Source organism: Hyperoodon ampullatus (assembly GCF_949752795.1).
Source record: "Hyperoodon ampullatus genome assembly, chromosome: 7".
Lineage (NCBI taxonomy): Eukaryota > Metazoa > Chordata > Mammalia > Artiodactyla > Ziphiidae > Hyperoodon > Hyperoodon ampullatus.
The window spans coordinates 72,451,273-72,464,916 of NC_136920.1; the positions used below are offsets into that span (position 1 = coordinate 72,451,273).

Sequence of the window (13,644 nt, forward strand, 5' to 3'; positions counted from 1 at the left end):
CCATTTGTTTATCTCACCAGTCCCACAAGGCCGATGTTCTCATACCATTTTGCAGATGAGGAAACTGAAGACCAGAGAGGTTAAGCCATCTCACTCAAAGTCCCACAGCTAACAAGAGACAGAGCTAAGATTTGAACCTTGGTCTATCTGATTCCGAAGCCTATGCTCTTCCTGCTGGCACCACTGCATGGGTGAGTCAGGCCTTCCAGAGGAAAAAATTCCAGGGCCTCTTTAGGCCAAAATTTCAAATGCTTTGCTCTCAAGAGGATCTCCCTTATCTCTAATCCCCACCACTCTCCTCTGTACTACTAAGAAAACCCTTTGGGTTTGGTTCATAACAAGAAAGAAAACACAACATCTTTTGGATGACTCTTGGAACCACAGATGTTCTGTTCTCTAAGGAAGCATAAACATCCCATCTGCTCTGATTGCAGTGAGGAGAGCCCAACCAAAGGGCTTCTAGCTCAATTCCAGCCATGGGTGGTGACGTAATACAAAGTAGAGGAGAGGGAAATCTCTTATTCACTGAGGCCTTAAGACTGAAGCTCTCTCCCACCCCTCCTTGCAGAAATGCCTCCTGCTGCATCATTAAACATAAGAAGTGAGGCACTGTCCTCAGTAGACAGCATTTAGGCACTGGGTGGACAGTGGGAATGGAAGACAAAGGCAATTTCCAATGTGAAAGTCTAGGGTTCTGCTTTTCTGCCCTCTGGGCCAAGCATAGAACGCCTGGAGATGCTCTCTGTGGAAAGAGCCTATTCCCGGGGGTCCCAGGTTCCTGGTCCTTGTGGGCAGCCCTCCAATGCTGACCACTGCATCCAGAGGCCCCACTGAGAAACCACATCCTACCAGTCTCCTTCTGAGGCAGCCCGCAAAGTTCAGCACTTTAGCCTGATGTCCATCCACTCTCACCGCTTAGGTCACCCCAATCCTGGCCCTCAGTTCGGCCCTTACCTTCTCCTCCAGGGTCATCTCCTTGGGGATCTCCATCATTCCCCAAGTGGGACTCAGGCTGCAGCTGAACAGACCCTTCCCCCAACATATTGGAACCTTCCCATCCTCACTCAGAATGTTTCATCAACCCCCAGAAATTCAACTCGTCCATTTAAAAATTTATCCACATACCATTATATCTGGGAAAACATATCCGGCTTATGTAGAATGCTCTTTAAGTACAAATGTAAGTGATAAATCAAAATGGTGGTACTCTGGTGACCCTGACCATTCTCCACCCGGGAATGTCTCCAGAGAGACTCAGGGATAACAGCACTGCTTTGTTCTCTGACCACACCCGAGTGAAAACACACAGTCACACCTCAGTCTCTGGGCTTTAAAAGGAACCGAGAAAGACAACTGAGAAGCATGGAACTTTCTCTAGAAGCCCACACATGCAGTAACCTCACCACTGTAATTCAAATTTCACTTTTTAAATATTTTTAAAATGTATATGATATCCCCTCCTCCTGGAATCTGGGTTCAAGCAAACTCCCCAGGGGGGGTCTGCCCAGCACCAGTCCAAGGATCAGCTGCAGTGAACCCTGTCCTTGGGCCCTTTGTACCATTCTCCTGAAACCTTGAGCTCAGGTTCCTGTAACCCGCCTGGCACAAAGTAGGTCTTCAACAGCACCGTGCCATGCACACAGGTGCACAGTGCTCAGTGTGTCTGCTGAATGACAAATGAACTCCTTTTGCCTTAGACTAGAGCCTTCCTTCCTTCCTCTCTGCCCAGTCGAGTCACCTTCCCATGGCTCCTTAGTACACAGCCTCCTGGATCTGTCTCCGCTCAGCTCAGTTCCCACTGCTCACAATGAGTAGGTCCCAGACCCAAGCAAGAGGGATTGCCCTCCCTCCTCCCACCTGACCCCTGCCTTCATTTAAGGGGAGTCCAAGCCCCCTCTTCTAGAGTCTTTCCTGACCGCGCCCAGCCCAGAGCCTCCTCACGGGCCTCCCAGCCCGAGGCCCTTCTTGCCCGGCTCCCTCATTCAGTACAGACTCTGCTTACAGACTGGCCACCATGTCTGAAGAACTTTACTTGCATTATCTTTAACCTCCCAACAACCCTCTAAGAGAACGGATATTATTATCCCCATTAGACAGATGAGGAAATCGAGGCTCAGAGAAGTGGGAGAGAGGAGATGCCTGCTGGCTCCAAAACCCCTGCTTGTTTTCTAACTCCCACATGATATCCACTTACCAGATAGAGCTTTCTTGTTTGCATTTGTCCAATACACATTTACTGAGCACCTACTGTGTGCAAAACCATGTCTTCTTTCTACAGCTAGATTTAGAAAGCTTTTCCTTTTCTTGGATCCCCCTTGATGATGGGCACAGAAGCCCTAAGGAGGCCACCATCTACAAAAAAACTGTGTGTGGGTCTCTTTATCACATCAATCCCCCATTCCCACCCACCTTGTGTCTGGTCCCCTCCATCCAGCATGGGCATTCTCTGACAGATGCTCAGCTGGCTCAGTGTTATTGGCCTGCATGGTGTGGGGGGGAGGTGCATCTCCCCCCTCATAAGGTTCAGGCCCCGTGTCTGGGGCAGTGGAGGCAAATTCTGGCTTTGGCCTTGAGCCCACTCCAGCCTCATCTCCCTGCCTTCCTGCATATGGACTGGCCTTTCAGAACAGCCGCACAGTGGAAGCACACAACCTTCAGCTTATGCAAATTCAACTCCATGCATGCACCCAGCCAAAGATGGAGAAAGAGAGCAAGAAGCAAGTTAAATAATGCATGTTGTTCCGCTGGGTGACATTTGCCCTCCTGGGGCTGTGGTGGGGATTAAATGAATGAATGTATATAAAGTACTTAGGACAGTGCCCAGGGCTCCAAAATTTCAAGTGCTCTAAAATGTGTGCTGGATCTCTTCCTTTTTGCCTCCAGACCCACAACCCAGCCTCCTCCACCCAGTTTTATGTCCTAGGAAGTTTGCATGGGCCCCCTGCCCTCTGCTTCCTGCTGTGTTCAGCCAGGGGGTGGTGAGAGGGCCTGGGGAGAAAGGGAGTGGGGTTCTGATTCCCCGGCTCCCTCCATGCTGGACCACCACAAGGCAGGTGCCCCCAGCTGAGGCTGCAGCATCTGACTGGGCGTCTCTCTTGCAGCCATGCTCTCCCTTGTTCTGGAACCCCCTTCCGTTGTCCCTTCAGGAGCCCCTGGCCTCCAGCTGCTGCTCCTCCCAGGCTGTGTTACCACGCCTTGTCAGCTCAGCCATCCCTGCCCTTCCCCTTATGCAGTCCCTTCATAAAACTCTTCAGTTTCCCATTTGGATGAGCCACCTGCTTCCTGCTGCGACCATGGCTGGTGTGAAACCTTAGCTATTAGAACTGGTGGTACCAGCAGTACTTCTCTGGAGCTTTTCCTCCACCTGCAAGTCTCCTCAAATACCAGCTCTCCGTGGTCAAGCCCTTCCTCAGGCTCCCCCACAAAACCTGTCCTGTCATTCTCTGTGCACAGGATGGCACTTTGTCCCCACCTCTGCCACGGGACTCACCAAGCTGTGTCGGACTTTCTTTCTTCACCTGACTGTCTCTCACTAATCTGTATCTGGTCCCGACACAGGCCTAGGGGAAGGTGGGGAGTGAGGCCACAAGTCCCTTCCCTATCTGAGTTTGCATGTCTCTGTGCTTCAGTTTCCTCATCTGTAAAATGGGGATAAAAGTATCTCATAGGACTTCATCATTCTATGAGAGATTAAAAATTGTTTTTTTAATTATTCATTGAGTTAATAGTTGTTAAATACTTAGAACAGTGCCTGGAAAGTAGCAAGTTCTAAGTGTTTGTTAATTAAACTAAGTGAGAATAAACGAATACAAATTCCATGTTCTCAGCAGCTGGCAGAGGGTAGACCCTCCATAAATGTTGCTGGGATGAATGGATCTAGCTCTGCTTCTGCCCAGGCCTTCACATTGTGCATCCCAGATAGTACTGGATTTATCTGACCCATGTTTTATTGTCCTTCATCTTTTCAAGAGACTCGTGTCATGCTACCTAGTTGGTAGCATTTGACCCAGTGCTGGGCACAGCCAATCACTCCCTCCTTCTGCTGGTTCTCCTGCCTTCCTTGCTGTTTCTTCTCCTCTTCCTCTCTTCTACAGATTGGGGTGCTCCAGGCTCTGTTCTGGGTCTTCTTTCCACCTGCACTGTGTCCCTAAGTGACCTCATCAGTCTCTGGGGTTTAAATACCATCTATTCCCCGAGAATTCACTGAGGCTTATCCTAGCACAGACCTCTCCCCTGATTTTCACACTCCTACAGCTACTGGCCTTCCTTTTAAAAAAAAAAAAAAATTTATATATATATATATATATATATATAAAACATCTTTATTGGAGTATAATTGCTTTACAATGGTGTGTTAGTTTCTGCTTTATAACAAAGTTAATCAGCTATACATATACATATATCCCCATATCTCCTCCCTCTTGCATCTCCCTCCCACCCTCCCTATCCCACCCCTCTAGGTGGTCACAAAGCACCGACCTGAACTCCCTGTGCTATGCGGTTCCTTCCCACTAGCTATCTATTTTACGTTTGGTAGTGTATATGTGTCCATGCCACTCTCTCACTTCCTCCCAGCTTACCCTTCCCCATCCCCATGTCCTCAAGTCCATTCTTTATATCTGCGTCTTTATGCAAGTCCTGCCCCTAGGTTCTTCAGAACCATCTTTTTTTTTTTTTTTTTAGATTCCGTATATATGTGTTAGCATATGGTATTTGTTTTTCTCTTTCTGACTTACTTCACTCTGTATGATAGACTCTAGATCTATCCACCTCACTACAAATAACTCAATTTCGTTTCTTTTTATGGCTGAGTAATATTCCATTGTGTATATGTGCCACTCATCTTTATCCATTCATCTGTTGATGGACACTTTGGGTGCTTCCATGTCCTGGCTATTGTAAATAGAGCTGCAATGAACATTGTGGTACATGACTCTTTTTGAATTATGGTTTTCTCAGGGTACATGCCCAGGAGTGGGACTGCTGGGTCGTATGGTAGTTCTATTTTTAGTTTTTTAAGGAACCTCCATACTGTTCTCCATAGTGGCTGTATCAATTTACATTCCCACCAACAGTGCAAGAGGGCCTTCTTAGTCACCTCTGTACTTGGAGATCTAAAAGGCATCTCGAACCTAAAACATTCAAAATGGAGCTCTTGGTTTCCACCACCTCCCGCTCTGTCCCCACCAACCTGCTCCTCCTCCCAGCACATAGTCTCACCCTTGATACCTTTTTCTCCACAGCCACAGCCAATCCCATCAGCAAAGGCTGTCAGGTCTACCTTGAACATGTATCCTCGGTCTGGCCACTCCACCTGGTCCAAGCCCCCCTCCCCTCCCTGTGCCCTGGGCTACTTCAGAAGCCTCCTATGAGGGTCCCTTTTCTACCCTTGGCCCTCTCAGTCTGTTCTCTACCAGCAGTCAGAGCAATTCTTTTAAAATGTAATTCAGTCATGTCACCCCCCAGCTGGCTTCTCTCACTTAGAACAAAACCCAAAATCCTGAGTATGGCCTATCAGGGCTCCACCACCCCTCTGATCCACCCCCTACCACTCTTCATTCCATAATTCTTCTCGGAAACACCATCCTACTTGCTGTTCCTAAAGAAGGCGAGCAAATGCTCGCCTCAGGGCCTTTGTACTTGCTGTTCCCTCTTCCTGGAATGCTCTTCTACATATATCCCCATGGCTCCTCCCCTCATTTCTTTTATGTCTTTGCTCAAATATCACTTCTTCAGAGAGGTTTTCCTGACTGTCCTATAAAAAGTACTATCTCCTCACTCTTTATCCCCTCACCCCAGTTTATTTTTTTCATAGCATTCATTACTACTTGGCATTATATGATACTTTCATATACGATACTTTGGTTTACTTGTTAACTGTCTGTCTTCCCCACTAGAAAGTGCTCTCTAAGAGGGCAGAGACTTTGTTTTGTTATTCAATGGTTAGAGTACTGCCCAGCATATATGAGTAGCTCAGTCAATATTTATTGCATGCATGAATGAATGACTGAATGAATGATTAGCAAATCCCTAGAATGTAGAGGCTCTTTCTGACCTTCTTATTTATCCCCCCAACCTCTTCTGCCAGATTCCTAGCTTTGGGCAGGGTACAGTATAGATGCCCATAAATGCATGATTGCTGAACAGTCAATAAATACTTTTTGAGCAAATGAGCTGCCAAGTTCCTGCAACACGCAGCTGCAGTGAGCACAGGGGCAGCCCTCTGTTGAAAAGCTGGTTGTCTGGGGTGGAAGTCTTTGTCTCTGTCGCCTCCTCCCCTCACCTTGGTATCCTGACTCCAAGGCTGTGACCAGGAAGGGCATGCAAGTACTGCTGGTCTGCTGGTGGCCTTGGGGAAACTGCACAAGCCCAACAGTCCCTGCTCAATGGCCTGGAGACTGTTGGCTCATCCAACAGGATGCTCTGCAGGTATCAGCTGGGAACAGTGTGGTCATTTACCAAATGGTTACCAAATGACCAGAGCAGCCAGTGTTTGAATTCCTATTTAATCCTAACTGTCCTGTGGGGTAAGCACTATGAACCTCACTGCAAAGTTAAGGAAACTAAAGCTCAGCGAGATGAAGTCGCTTGCCCAAGGTCTCACTGGCAGTGAGTGACAGGATTGAGATTTGACCCCAGTTCTACCTAACTCCAGACAATAGACAACAGTGGACATTTGTTGAGGCTTCACTAAGTAAAAGGGTCTATTTAAGCTTCCTACACATGTGTAGATCTCATCTAGTACTCACAATAAACTTACTAGTTAAATATTATTGTTATCCCTATTTAACAAATTGGAGAACTGAGGCACAGAGAGGTTAATAACTTGCTCCAGGTCACACAGCACTTTCCATGACGACACACTACCTTTCAAATGTTACCTCCAATGACTAAGAATTTATTTAGGTTACAAACCATTCCCAAGGGGTAAATTTGCTCTGAAACGCTAAGGAAGGGACATCTTAGAAAGCAATAAACAGGCAAGGTCTCTCCTCTGCTGCTTCATCTTCTCTCCACAGTTCCTAGATGATCTCCACCCTGGGAGGGGAAGGTTGCTGCTGCCTCCACCCTGGGAGGGGAAGGTTGCTGCTGCCTCTGAAGCAACAGGGCACAAAGTCCAGCCCCGGCCTTGCCCAGCATGCCCTGCCTGCTCACACAGGGACATTAATAGGTAATGACTGTTGTGATGCGGAAGAGCAGGACAGTGGAAACACACAGGCTTGAGGCCCTTTGGAGCCCATGGGGCCTGTGGAAGAGGAATGGGGGCTAACCCAGGGGCTGAGTCAGACACCAGGGACCCCAGATATAATTCTCTCAAAGAGGCAGAGAAAAGTACCCCATGAGGAGAAGACAAAAGAGGACCCGACATTATTTTCAGCCCAGGGGCAGGAAACTGAAATTCAAGCCTGATTCATCTTGGGGTGGGGGACGGGCAGTTGTGCTCTTTCAACGTGGGTTGTCTGAAATCTACACTCACCAAACGGCCTCAGCGGCTGAAATTTCTCCCCTCATGTCCCTTTGCAACAGGATGCGCTGGTGAACACTGTCTCACACTCCCCTTGCTATCTGCCAGCCCCCAAACTCCTGCTGGAACTTCCGGTTATCTCTCACCCTTGGAATCCCAAGGCCTCATTTTCAGAAGACTTCCACCAGTATGAGCTGCACTCTCTGTTCCCCCACCAAACCTTGATTCCAACACTCAGCACCCAGTTGTGGGTAGTTATTAGTGTAGGGTCTGCCTCCCACCCACATGACCAGCAATTTGAGGGCACAGGCTGGGTCTGGCACAGAGTGGGTGCTCAAAACATGTTTCTTAAATGGACAACTGACCGTCGGCCCCTAGCCCCAAGCCCCTGGCTTTTAGCCCCTGTGGCCTCCACACTGGCTGGCTCTTTGGGCTCCCCTGGGCCTCTGTGTGGCGAGAGAGGGGCTAAGCATCCTGACCTTGCCTACCTGACCTTTGCCCCCTCAGGCCTGGGAAGGGGGTTGGCTTGGTCTAAAGACGCTGCCCCTCTGGACAGGCCTCAAGGTACTGTCACCCGTCCCTCAGGCAGGGCCTGTGGGTAGCTCCAGACACCCCTGCCTTTATCCTTGGGCTCTGAGGCATCCTCAGGCCTGGTGGGGTGGTCCACTGGGTCCCTTCAAATGGTCCTCTTTGACCTCAGGGCCTCAGTGACTCCTGCACAGCTCTGGAAACAGTTCTGGAAAGCCTGGCTGAAATCCAGTAGCTTTCTGTGATGGTCTCTGAGGATCCCGGGCCACCAATGAGGCCCCTCACTGGGACACACCAGGGGAGAGCCCGAAGGCTCTGGCTGACTGCCTGAGCCTCCTCCCTTCCTCCCACTGCCCCCTGGCCAGCCCCAGGTCCTCAGCTACTTCTCAGGCCGCCAGAAATGCCCTTAAGTGGGGAGGGGCTGCCTGGAGTGCTTCGAACTGGAATTTTGAGGTCAAAAGACAGAAGGAAGCATCCACTTCCCCTCTCCACCAGTCCTCACCTCTCAGACACTACCCCAAACCCTCTTCACACGTTCGAACAGCCCAGAGCTGGGAGCACAGGGAGGGAGGGGGTTTGCCCACTATGGGCTATCTCAGAGAAATATCTTGTCTCAGACCAAGACTGGAAGGAATTCTAACCCCAGGGAAATCCCAAACCTAGAGCGCAGAAAGAGAAAGGACACTTTAAGGAGATCAGTTTAGTGGTTCCTATACCTGGAGTCCCAGTGCACCTCCTTCATTTTACTGGGGATCCCTGCTGGCAACCAAATGACCCTCGGGGTCTCAGCCCACCCAAAGCCCCAGGCCCTGCTGGGAAAGCGAGGGGTGGTGCCGAGGGTGTCCACTTCCCACCCACTCCGCCCTGGACTCCGGGGTCCGAGGCGCTTGAGGGGCCCCCAGCAGCTCTGACCTTGTGCCGGAATTCTCGGGCCACCTTCCGGTCCATGGCTGAGCCAGATCAAACCGCTTGCTACACAACTAGCTCCTTCGGGTGCGGGGTGCTTAGTTGCCCCGAGCCGGCAGAGGCGGCGACCCTGACAGGCGGGGCCTGGGAGGGAGGGGGCGGGGCCTGGGACGGGCGGGGCGGGGCCGCGGGGAGGCGGGAGGCCCATGTCCTGAATCGCGTTGTCTCTCACTGACGCTCTGGAGCAAATGGGCTGGAGTGTGTGTCAGTGATGGTGGCAGCGGTGGTTGGACCTGAGGCTGGCGCTGCTTTTGGAATGGCTCCCAAACACACGCAGTTGAGGGAAAGGATCTCAGGAAACTGTCTGTCACCCTCAGCCAGACATCTCACCTTCAGTGTGCATTCCTCCGTGGGTTTTTCCCACTTGGAAGACATCTTCTCTTTGTGAATTCCTTGGGGCTGCATTTTATTGTGGCTCACAGGAGCCTGAACCAGTGGGTGGGAGTGCCCCTTCTTAACTGACTTCCCCTCTCACGTTCCCTAGCTCCCCTCCAATCACACACACACACACACACACACTGAAGCATAGAAGCGCCTGGCAATGACATCCTGATTTACAGCTGACCTTTACCCAGGGCCCAGGCCCCATCTGGTTCATTTGATTCAATTCAAACAAAGTTTGCTTTGTTTGACTCCTAGGTCTAGGGCTGGGGTGCAAAGATAATGATGAACCAAGCCTGGGACAGACTGAGAGGAAAGAGAGGGCCAGGAGAGGGGTAATAAAAACAGACGTGAATGGAAAGAGTGGGCATTTTTAATTATGGCACTTGTTCTTGGATTTAACTCAGGGTGAGGGCCTGCCCTGTTTGCACCATGTCAAGGGACAGGGGACAGGAGGTGGACAGCAGCCCAAATCAGTGAACAACTGTAACTTCAGGGGCACCTAAAGACCCCCTCCTTTGCAGCCCACCACCAATAGCTGAAGTTTTGTCAGCAGACTATTTTTATTTGGGCTAAATTATTGCCTAGTTTAAGATATAAATCCTTCCTGGAGAAGAACCTTAAAATATCATCCATGTTCTCCCCTTCATATTAACTAGTTAAGTCACAGATAAAAGAATTGTGAGATTTTCAGAGGCCCAGGAAAGACACACAAAATATATTCCCCTCCAACTTACTTTGTTGATTTTCTGCATTTTGTAACTATGTCATATGGCTATTTATTTCGCATATAGAATCCAGGCAGAGCAGCAAATGCCCTTATGAGGGGAATGCCATCCACTGGCACCCCAATCCTTCTTTTACGTGACCACTCCCCCCTGCAGACTCTCTTCTTTAAATGCTTCCCTCTTGGTTTTAGGGACAAAACTGAGTCCTGGTTCTCCTCTCCCATTGTTACTGAGTCCAAGTTCAAACTGCTCACTGCACAACAGACCAATAAATTGTGAGACGAGTTGCTGGGGCAAGGAACAGCAACTTTATTTTTTATTTTTTTTAACATCTTTATTGGAGTATAATTGCTTTACAGTGTTGTGTTAGTTTCTGCTGTATAACAAAGTGAATAAGCTATATGCATACATATACCCCCATATCCCCTCCCCCTTGCGCCTGCCTCCCACCCTCCCTATCCCACCCCTCTAGGTGGACACAAGGCACCAAGCTGATCTCAATGGGCTATGCAGCTGCTTCCCACTAGCTAACTGTTTTACATTTGGTAGTGTATATATGTCCATGCCACTTTCTCACTTCGTCCCAGCTTACCCTTCCCCCTCCCCAGCAACTTTATTTTTAAAGCCAGCAGACCAAGAACATGGTGGACTAGTGTCCCAAAGAACCATTTTCCCCGAGTTAGAATTCAAGCTTCTTTTATACTGAAAGGGGAAGGGGTGAGGTTGCAAACTTCTTGGTGCTGGAATTCTTTGTTGGTATAGCCCTCCAGGTAGGTCTGGGTCACAATGTCCCTATAAAGGTCCAACAAGACAAATGTTATTCTCTGTTCTGAAACTTAATTTGTATATGAATGGGAAAGTGTTATACCTTTAAAGATCAGAGCCTTGAGAATGGGCTATCCTGTATATTTCAGGCAATTGGCAACATTCTTAACTTGTAGCAAAAGCAATAGAATACAAAGGTTAAAGTAAACTAAACACCTTCAATATGGAGTCAGATTTGTCCTGCCCTATTACATCATGAATGTTCTTTTTCAAGCTTCCTCTAAGACAGCCCTGCCTCCACCCATTCCTTAACCAGTGTTCTTTAAGGCTCCATCCTTTGCTCTTTCCTCTTCATCTTCCCATCTAACCCTATGGCTTCAAATACCCCGTGTGGGGATTGTGGAGCCCTACATCAAGGACACCCTACATCAAGGACATAGGATAAAAACTCGGAATTAATGGAGCCCCCATAGCAATTGTTGACATGGGCCCTCTTAATCTAAACCGGACAGCACCCCTCACCCCCCACCTGACCCCATATTAGGTAAAATATTCACCAGGTAGCCACCTTGTAGCACCCTGGCCAATCACCTAATGCCATCCTGCCAGCAAGAATTTTCTTTGTCTTCAGGCTATAAAAGTTGGCTACTAGCCCACAAAGGGGGTTGCCTCTCCCTGGTCTATCAGGAAGTTGGCCTGCTGTATTGGCAGCGTCCCTCACTAACTCTGCTCTTTGTTCTCTATAAACTCACTGTTTTCTAAAATACTTCGTGTCTGGAAATTCTTCTTCCAACCTGCGCACGGACCACAACAGGGATAGCTATGTGTGCTTTATTTACCACTTTATTCCCAGAACAATGTGTGGCGAGGTTGAATGGATGGCTGGATGGTTGGATGGTTGAATGGATGAATGAATGAATGTATCCCAAATGTATACCCCTGCCCAGGGGCCTATGGAGGCCAACACTATCGTCATCATCATCATCATCATCATCTATAAGGCCTGGCATCTAGTTGGTGTTCTAGCACTTAGTTGGCCAAGTGAATGATACAAAGTTTCCCAAGGTTCTCAGGCCTACATTTCTACCATTTTAAAATTCCCCCTGGACAGAGAGGGTATCTTGTTCACAAAATTAAAGTTGTTTTGTCAAAGTATGGCCTTGATGGGAACAATAATATGGGAGTGTGAGGCACTTCTGTCACTCAGTCAACATTCCCCAAGCTGGGGCCTGAGCTAGTGCTGGACATACAGAGGATTAAGGCATGATCCATTCTCTAGAGGTGCTCAAAACTGGGGGTAGGGTGGGGACTTGGGGACTCAGGAGGCTGTAGTGGGGAGCAGTGGGAGCACAGGCTAGGACTCCACAGGCCTGAGCCCTGGCCTGCCACTGACCATGGAGTAGCATGTCCCGGGACCTTTGTAAAAGGAGTGCATAGGACCAGACTCATACCAGCATCTTGGGTCTCTGGTGTTAGGGGCTTCGGAAACCCAGGTTCCAGAGCCAGGGATCTCTGAGGAGCAAGGGATGTTGGAAGTTGCACAGACTGCCTCCTTGCTCCCCCAAGGGACTTAGGGCTGAGTGATCTGAATCCAGCCTCCCCTGGGGAGGTGCAGCCTAAGGCCAAGAAGGGCAAAGGCGGGGCCCCGGTCAGGTACCTAAATTATGGTAATGAGCTGGGCAGTCCTGTCACTCTAGCTCAGGGCGGAGCCAAGAGCCTGAGAGGTGGGGCGAAGGGAAGCTCAGGGCAAGAGAGCGAGAGGGACGGCGGCCTCCCACGAGTAGGTGTTACCTTGCCTTCGCGGGAGAGGCGCTCGGGACCCCGGCCGTTCGCTCAGGCTTCCTAGTCCCCGCGTACCCCTATGGGGGCCCCGGCGCCCGCGTTCTGCCTGCTAGTCGCTTGCGTCTGGCTGCCCTGGAGTGAGCCGGCAGGGGAGTCCCTGCCGCTACAGTCTCTCGGTGAGACGGGTGTGGACTAGGGGACCCCAGGGGGCTGGGGGAACGTTTAGGGGGACGGGTCTGGGCAAGTTGGAGAGAGGCAGGAAAGAAAGAAGGTTTGAGGGAGGGCAGGGGGACAGCCAGGGAGTGGGTCAGGGGAGAGGGACCGCAGAAGGAAAGAAAGGTCAGCCACAACCAGGGGAATGGCTCTCAAGCTGGGCAGAGTGGAAGAGACCCAAGTGGGGGGAACCAGAGAGAACTGGGGCACAGAGAGTGGGAAGGAGGAGGGAGACCCTTGTTGGAGAAGAGTCGCCAGGGAGGGGGAGAAAGGATTTGAGAAGGCTGCAGGGAGAGGGAATGGGGTGTGAGAGAGGCTTCCTAGCAGGTGGGGAATGGGTGGTGGGAGGCATCGCTTGAGTAGAGAGTAATCCCCCTCCCCAGCCGCAGCACCCACACCCTGGGGCAATGCAGAGCTGCAGCCTGAGCCAGCCCAGGATCCCAGGTGAGTAGACAAGAGGTTGTGGCTGCCCCACTCACTGGTTCCATCTTTATTCCTGGCGTGGGTGACCCCAGGGGTTAGCACAGAGGGTGGGATGGGCCTGGGGATGGTGGGGAGGCATGGCCCACTCCTATCCCCTCACCCATGCCAGGCTTGTTTCTCATCTAGCCACAGCCATCCGGAGGCGATCCTTGCCATAGGGGATGCTGCAACAGTGATGGGAGGCCAGGTAAGGGGAGGCCTGGGGAAGGGAGGACTCACTGGGCAGGGGCTTATTTCTCTCTGGGTTTGAGGCTGGCAGGGAGCTCTGTAGGTTGCAGGAAGGGTGTCTTTGCAGTTATTCAGAGGGAACAAACAAGATTCCTAGAATGTGTG

The 13,644-nt window shown here is 50.3% G+C and overlaps 2 protein-coding genes across 5 annotated transcripts in view; one reads left to right on the forward strand and one right to left on the reverse strand.

Moving 5' to 3' along the window:
* USH1C (USH1 protein network component harmonin) overlaps window positions 1-8,941 on the reverse strand; it is a gene marked incomplete at both ends in the record, with an annotated part of 51,647 nt that extends 42,706 nt beyond the window's left edge. For all 4 annotated transcript variants that reach the window (XM_079709332.1, XM_079709335.1, XM_079709334.1 and 1 more), the window contains one exon: window positions 8,906-8,941. In XM_079709332.1, the coding sequence (XP_079565458.1) occupies window positions 8,906-8,941 (36 nt within the window). The remainder of the gene's footprint in view (window positions 1-8,905) is intronic.
* Window positions 8,942-12,694: 3,753 nt separating this feature from the next.
* Window positions 12,695-13,644, forward strand: part of OTOG (otogelin) — a gene marked incomplete at both ends in the record, with an annotated part of 86,122 nt that continues 85,172 nt past the window's right edge. The window contains 3 exons of the mRNA XM_079709280.1: window positions 12,695-12,791; window positions 13,212-13,272; window positions 13,438-13,498. Coding sequence (XP_079565406.1) covers window positions 12,695-12,791; window positions 13,212-13,272; window positions 13,438-13,498 — 219 coding nt within the window. The remainder of the gene's footprint in view (window positions 12,792-13,211; window positions 13,273-13,437; window positions 13,499-13,644) is intronic.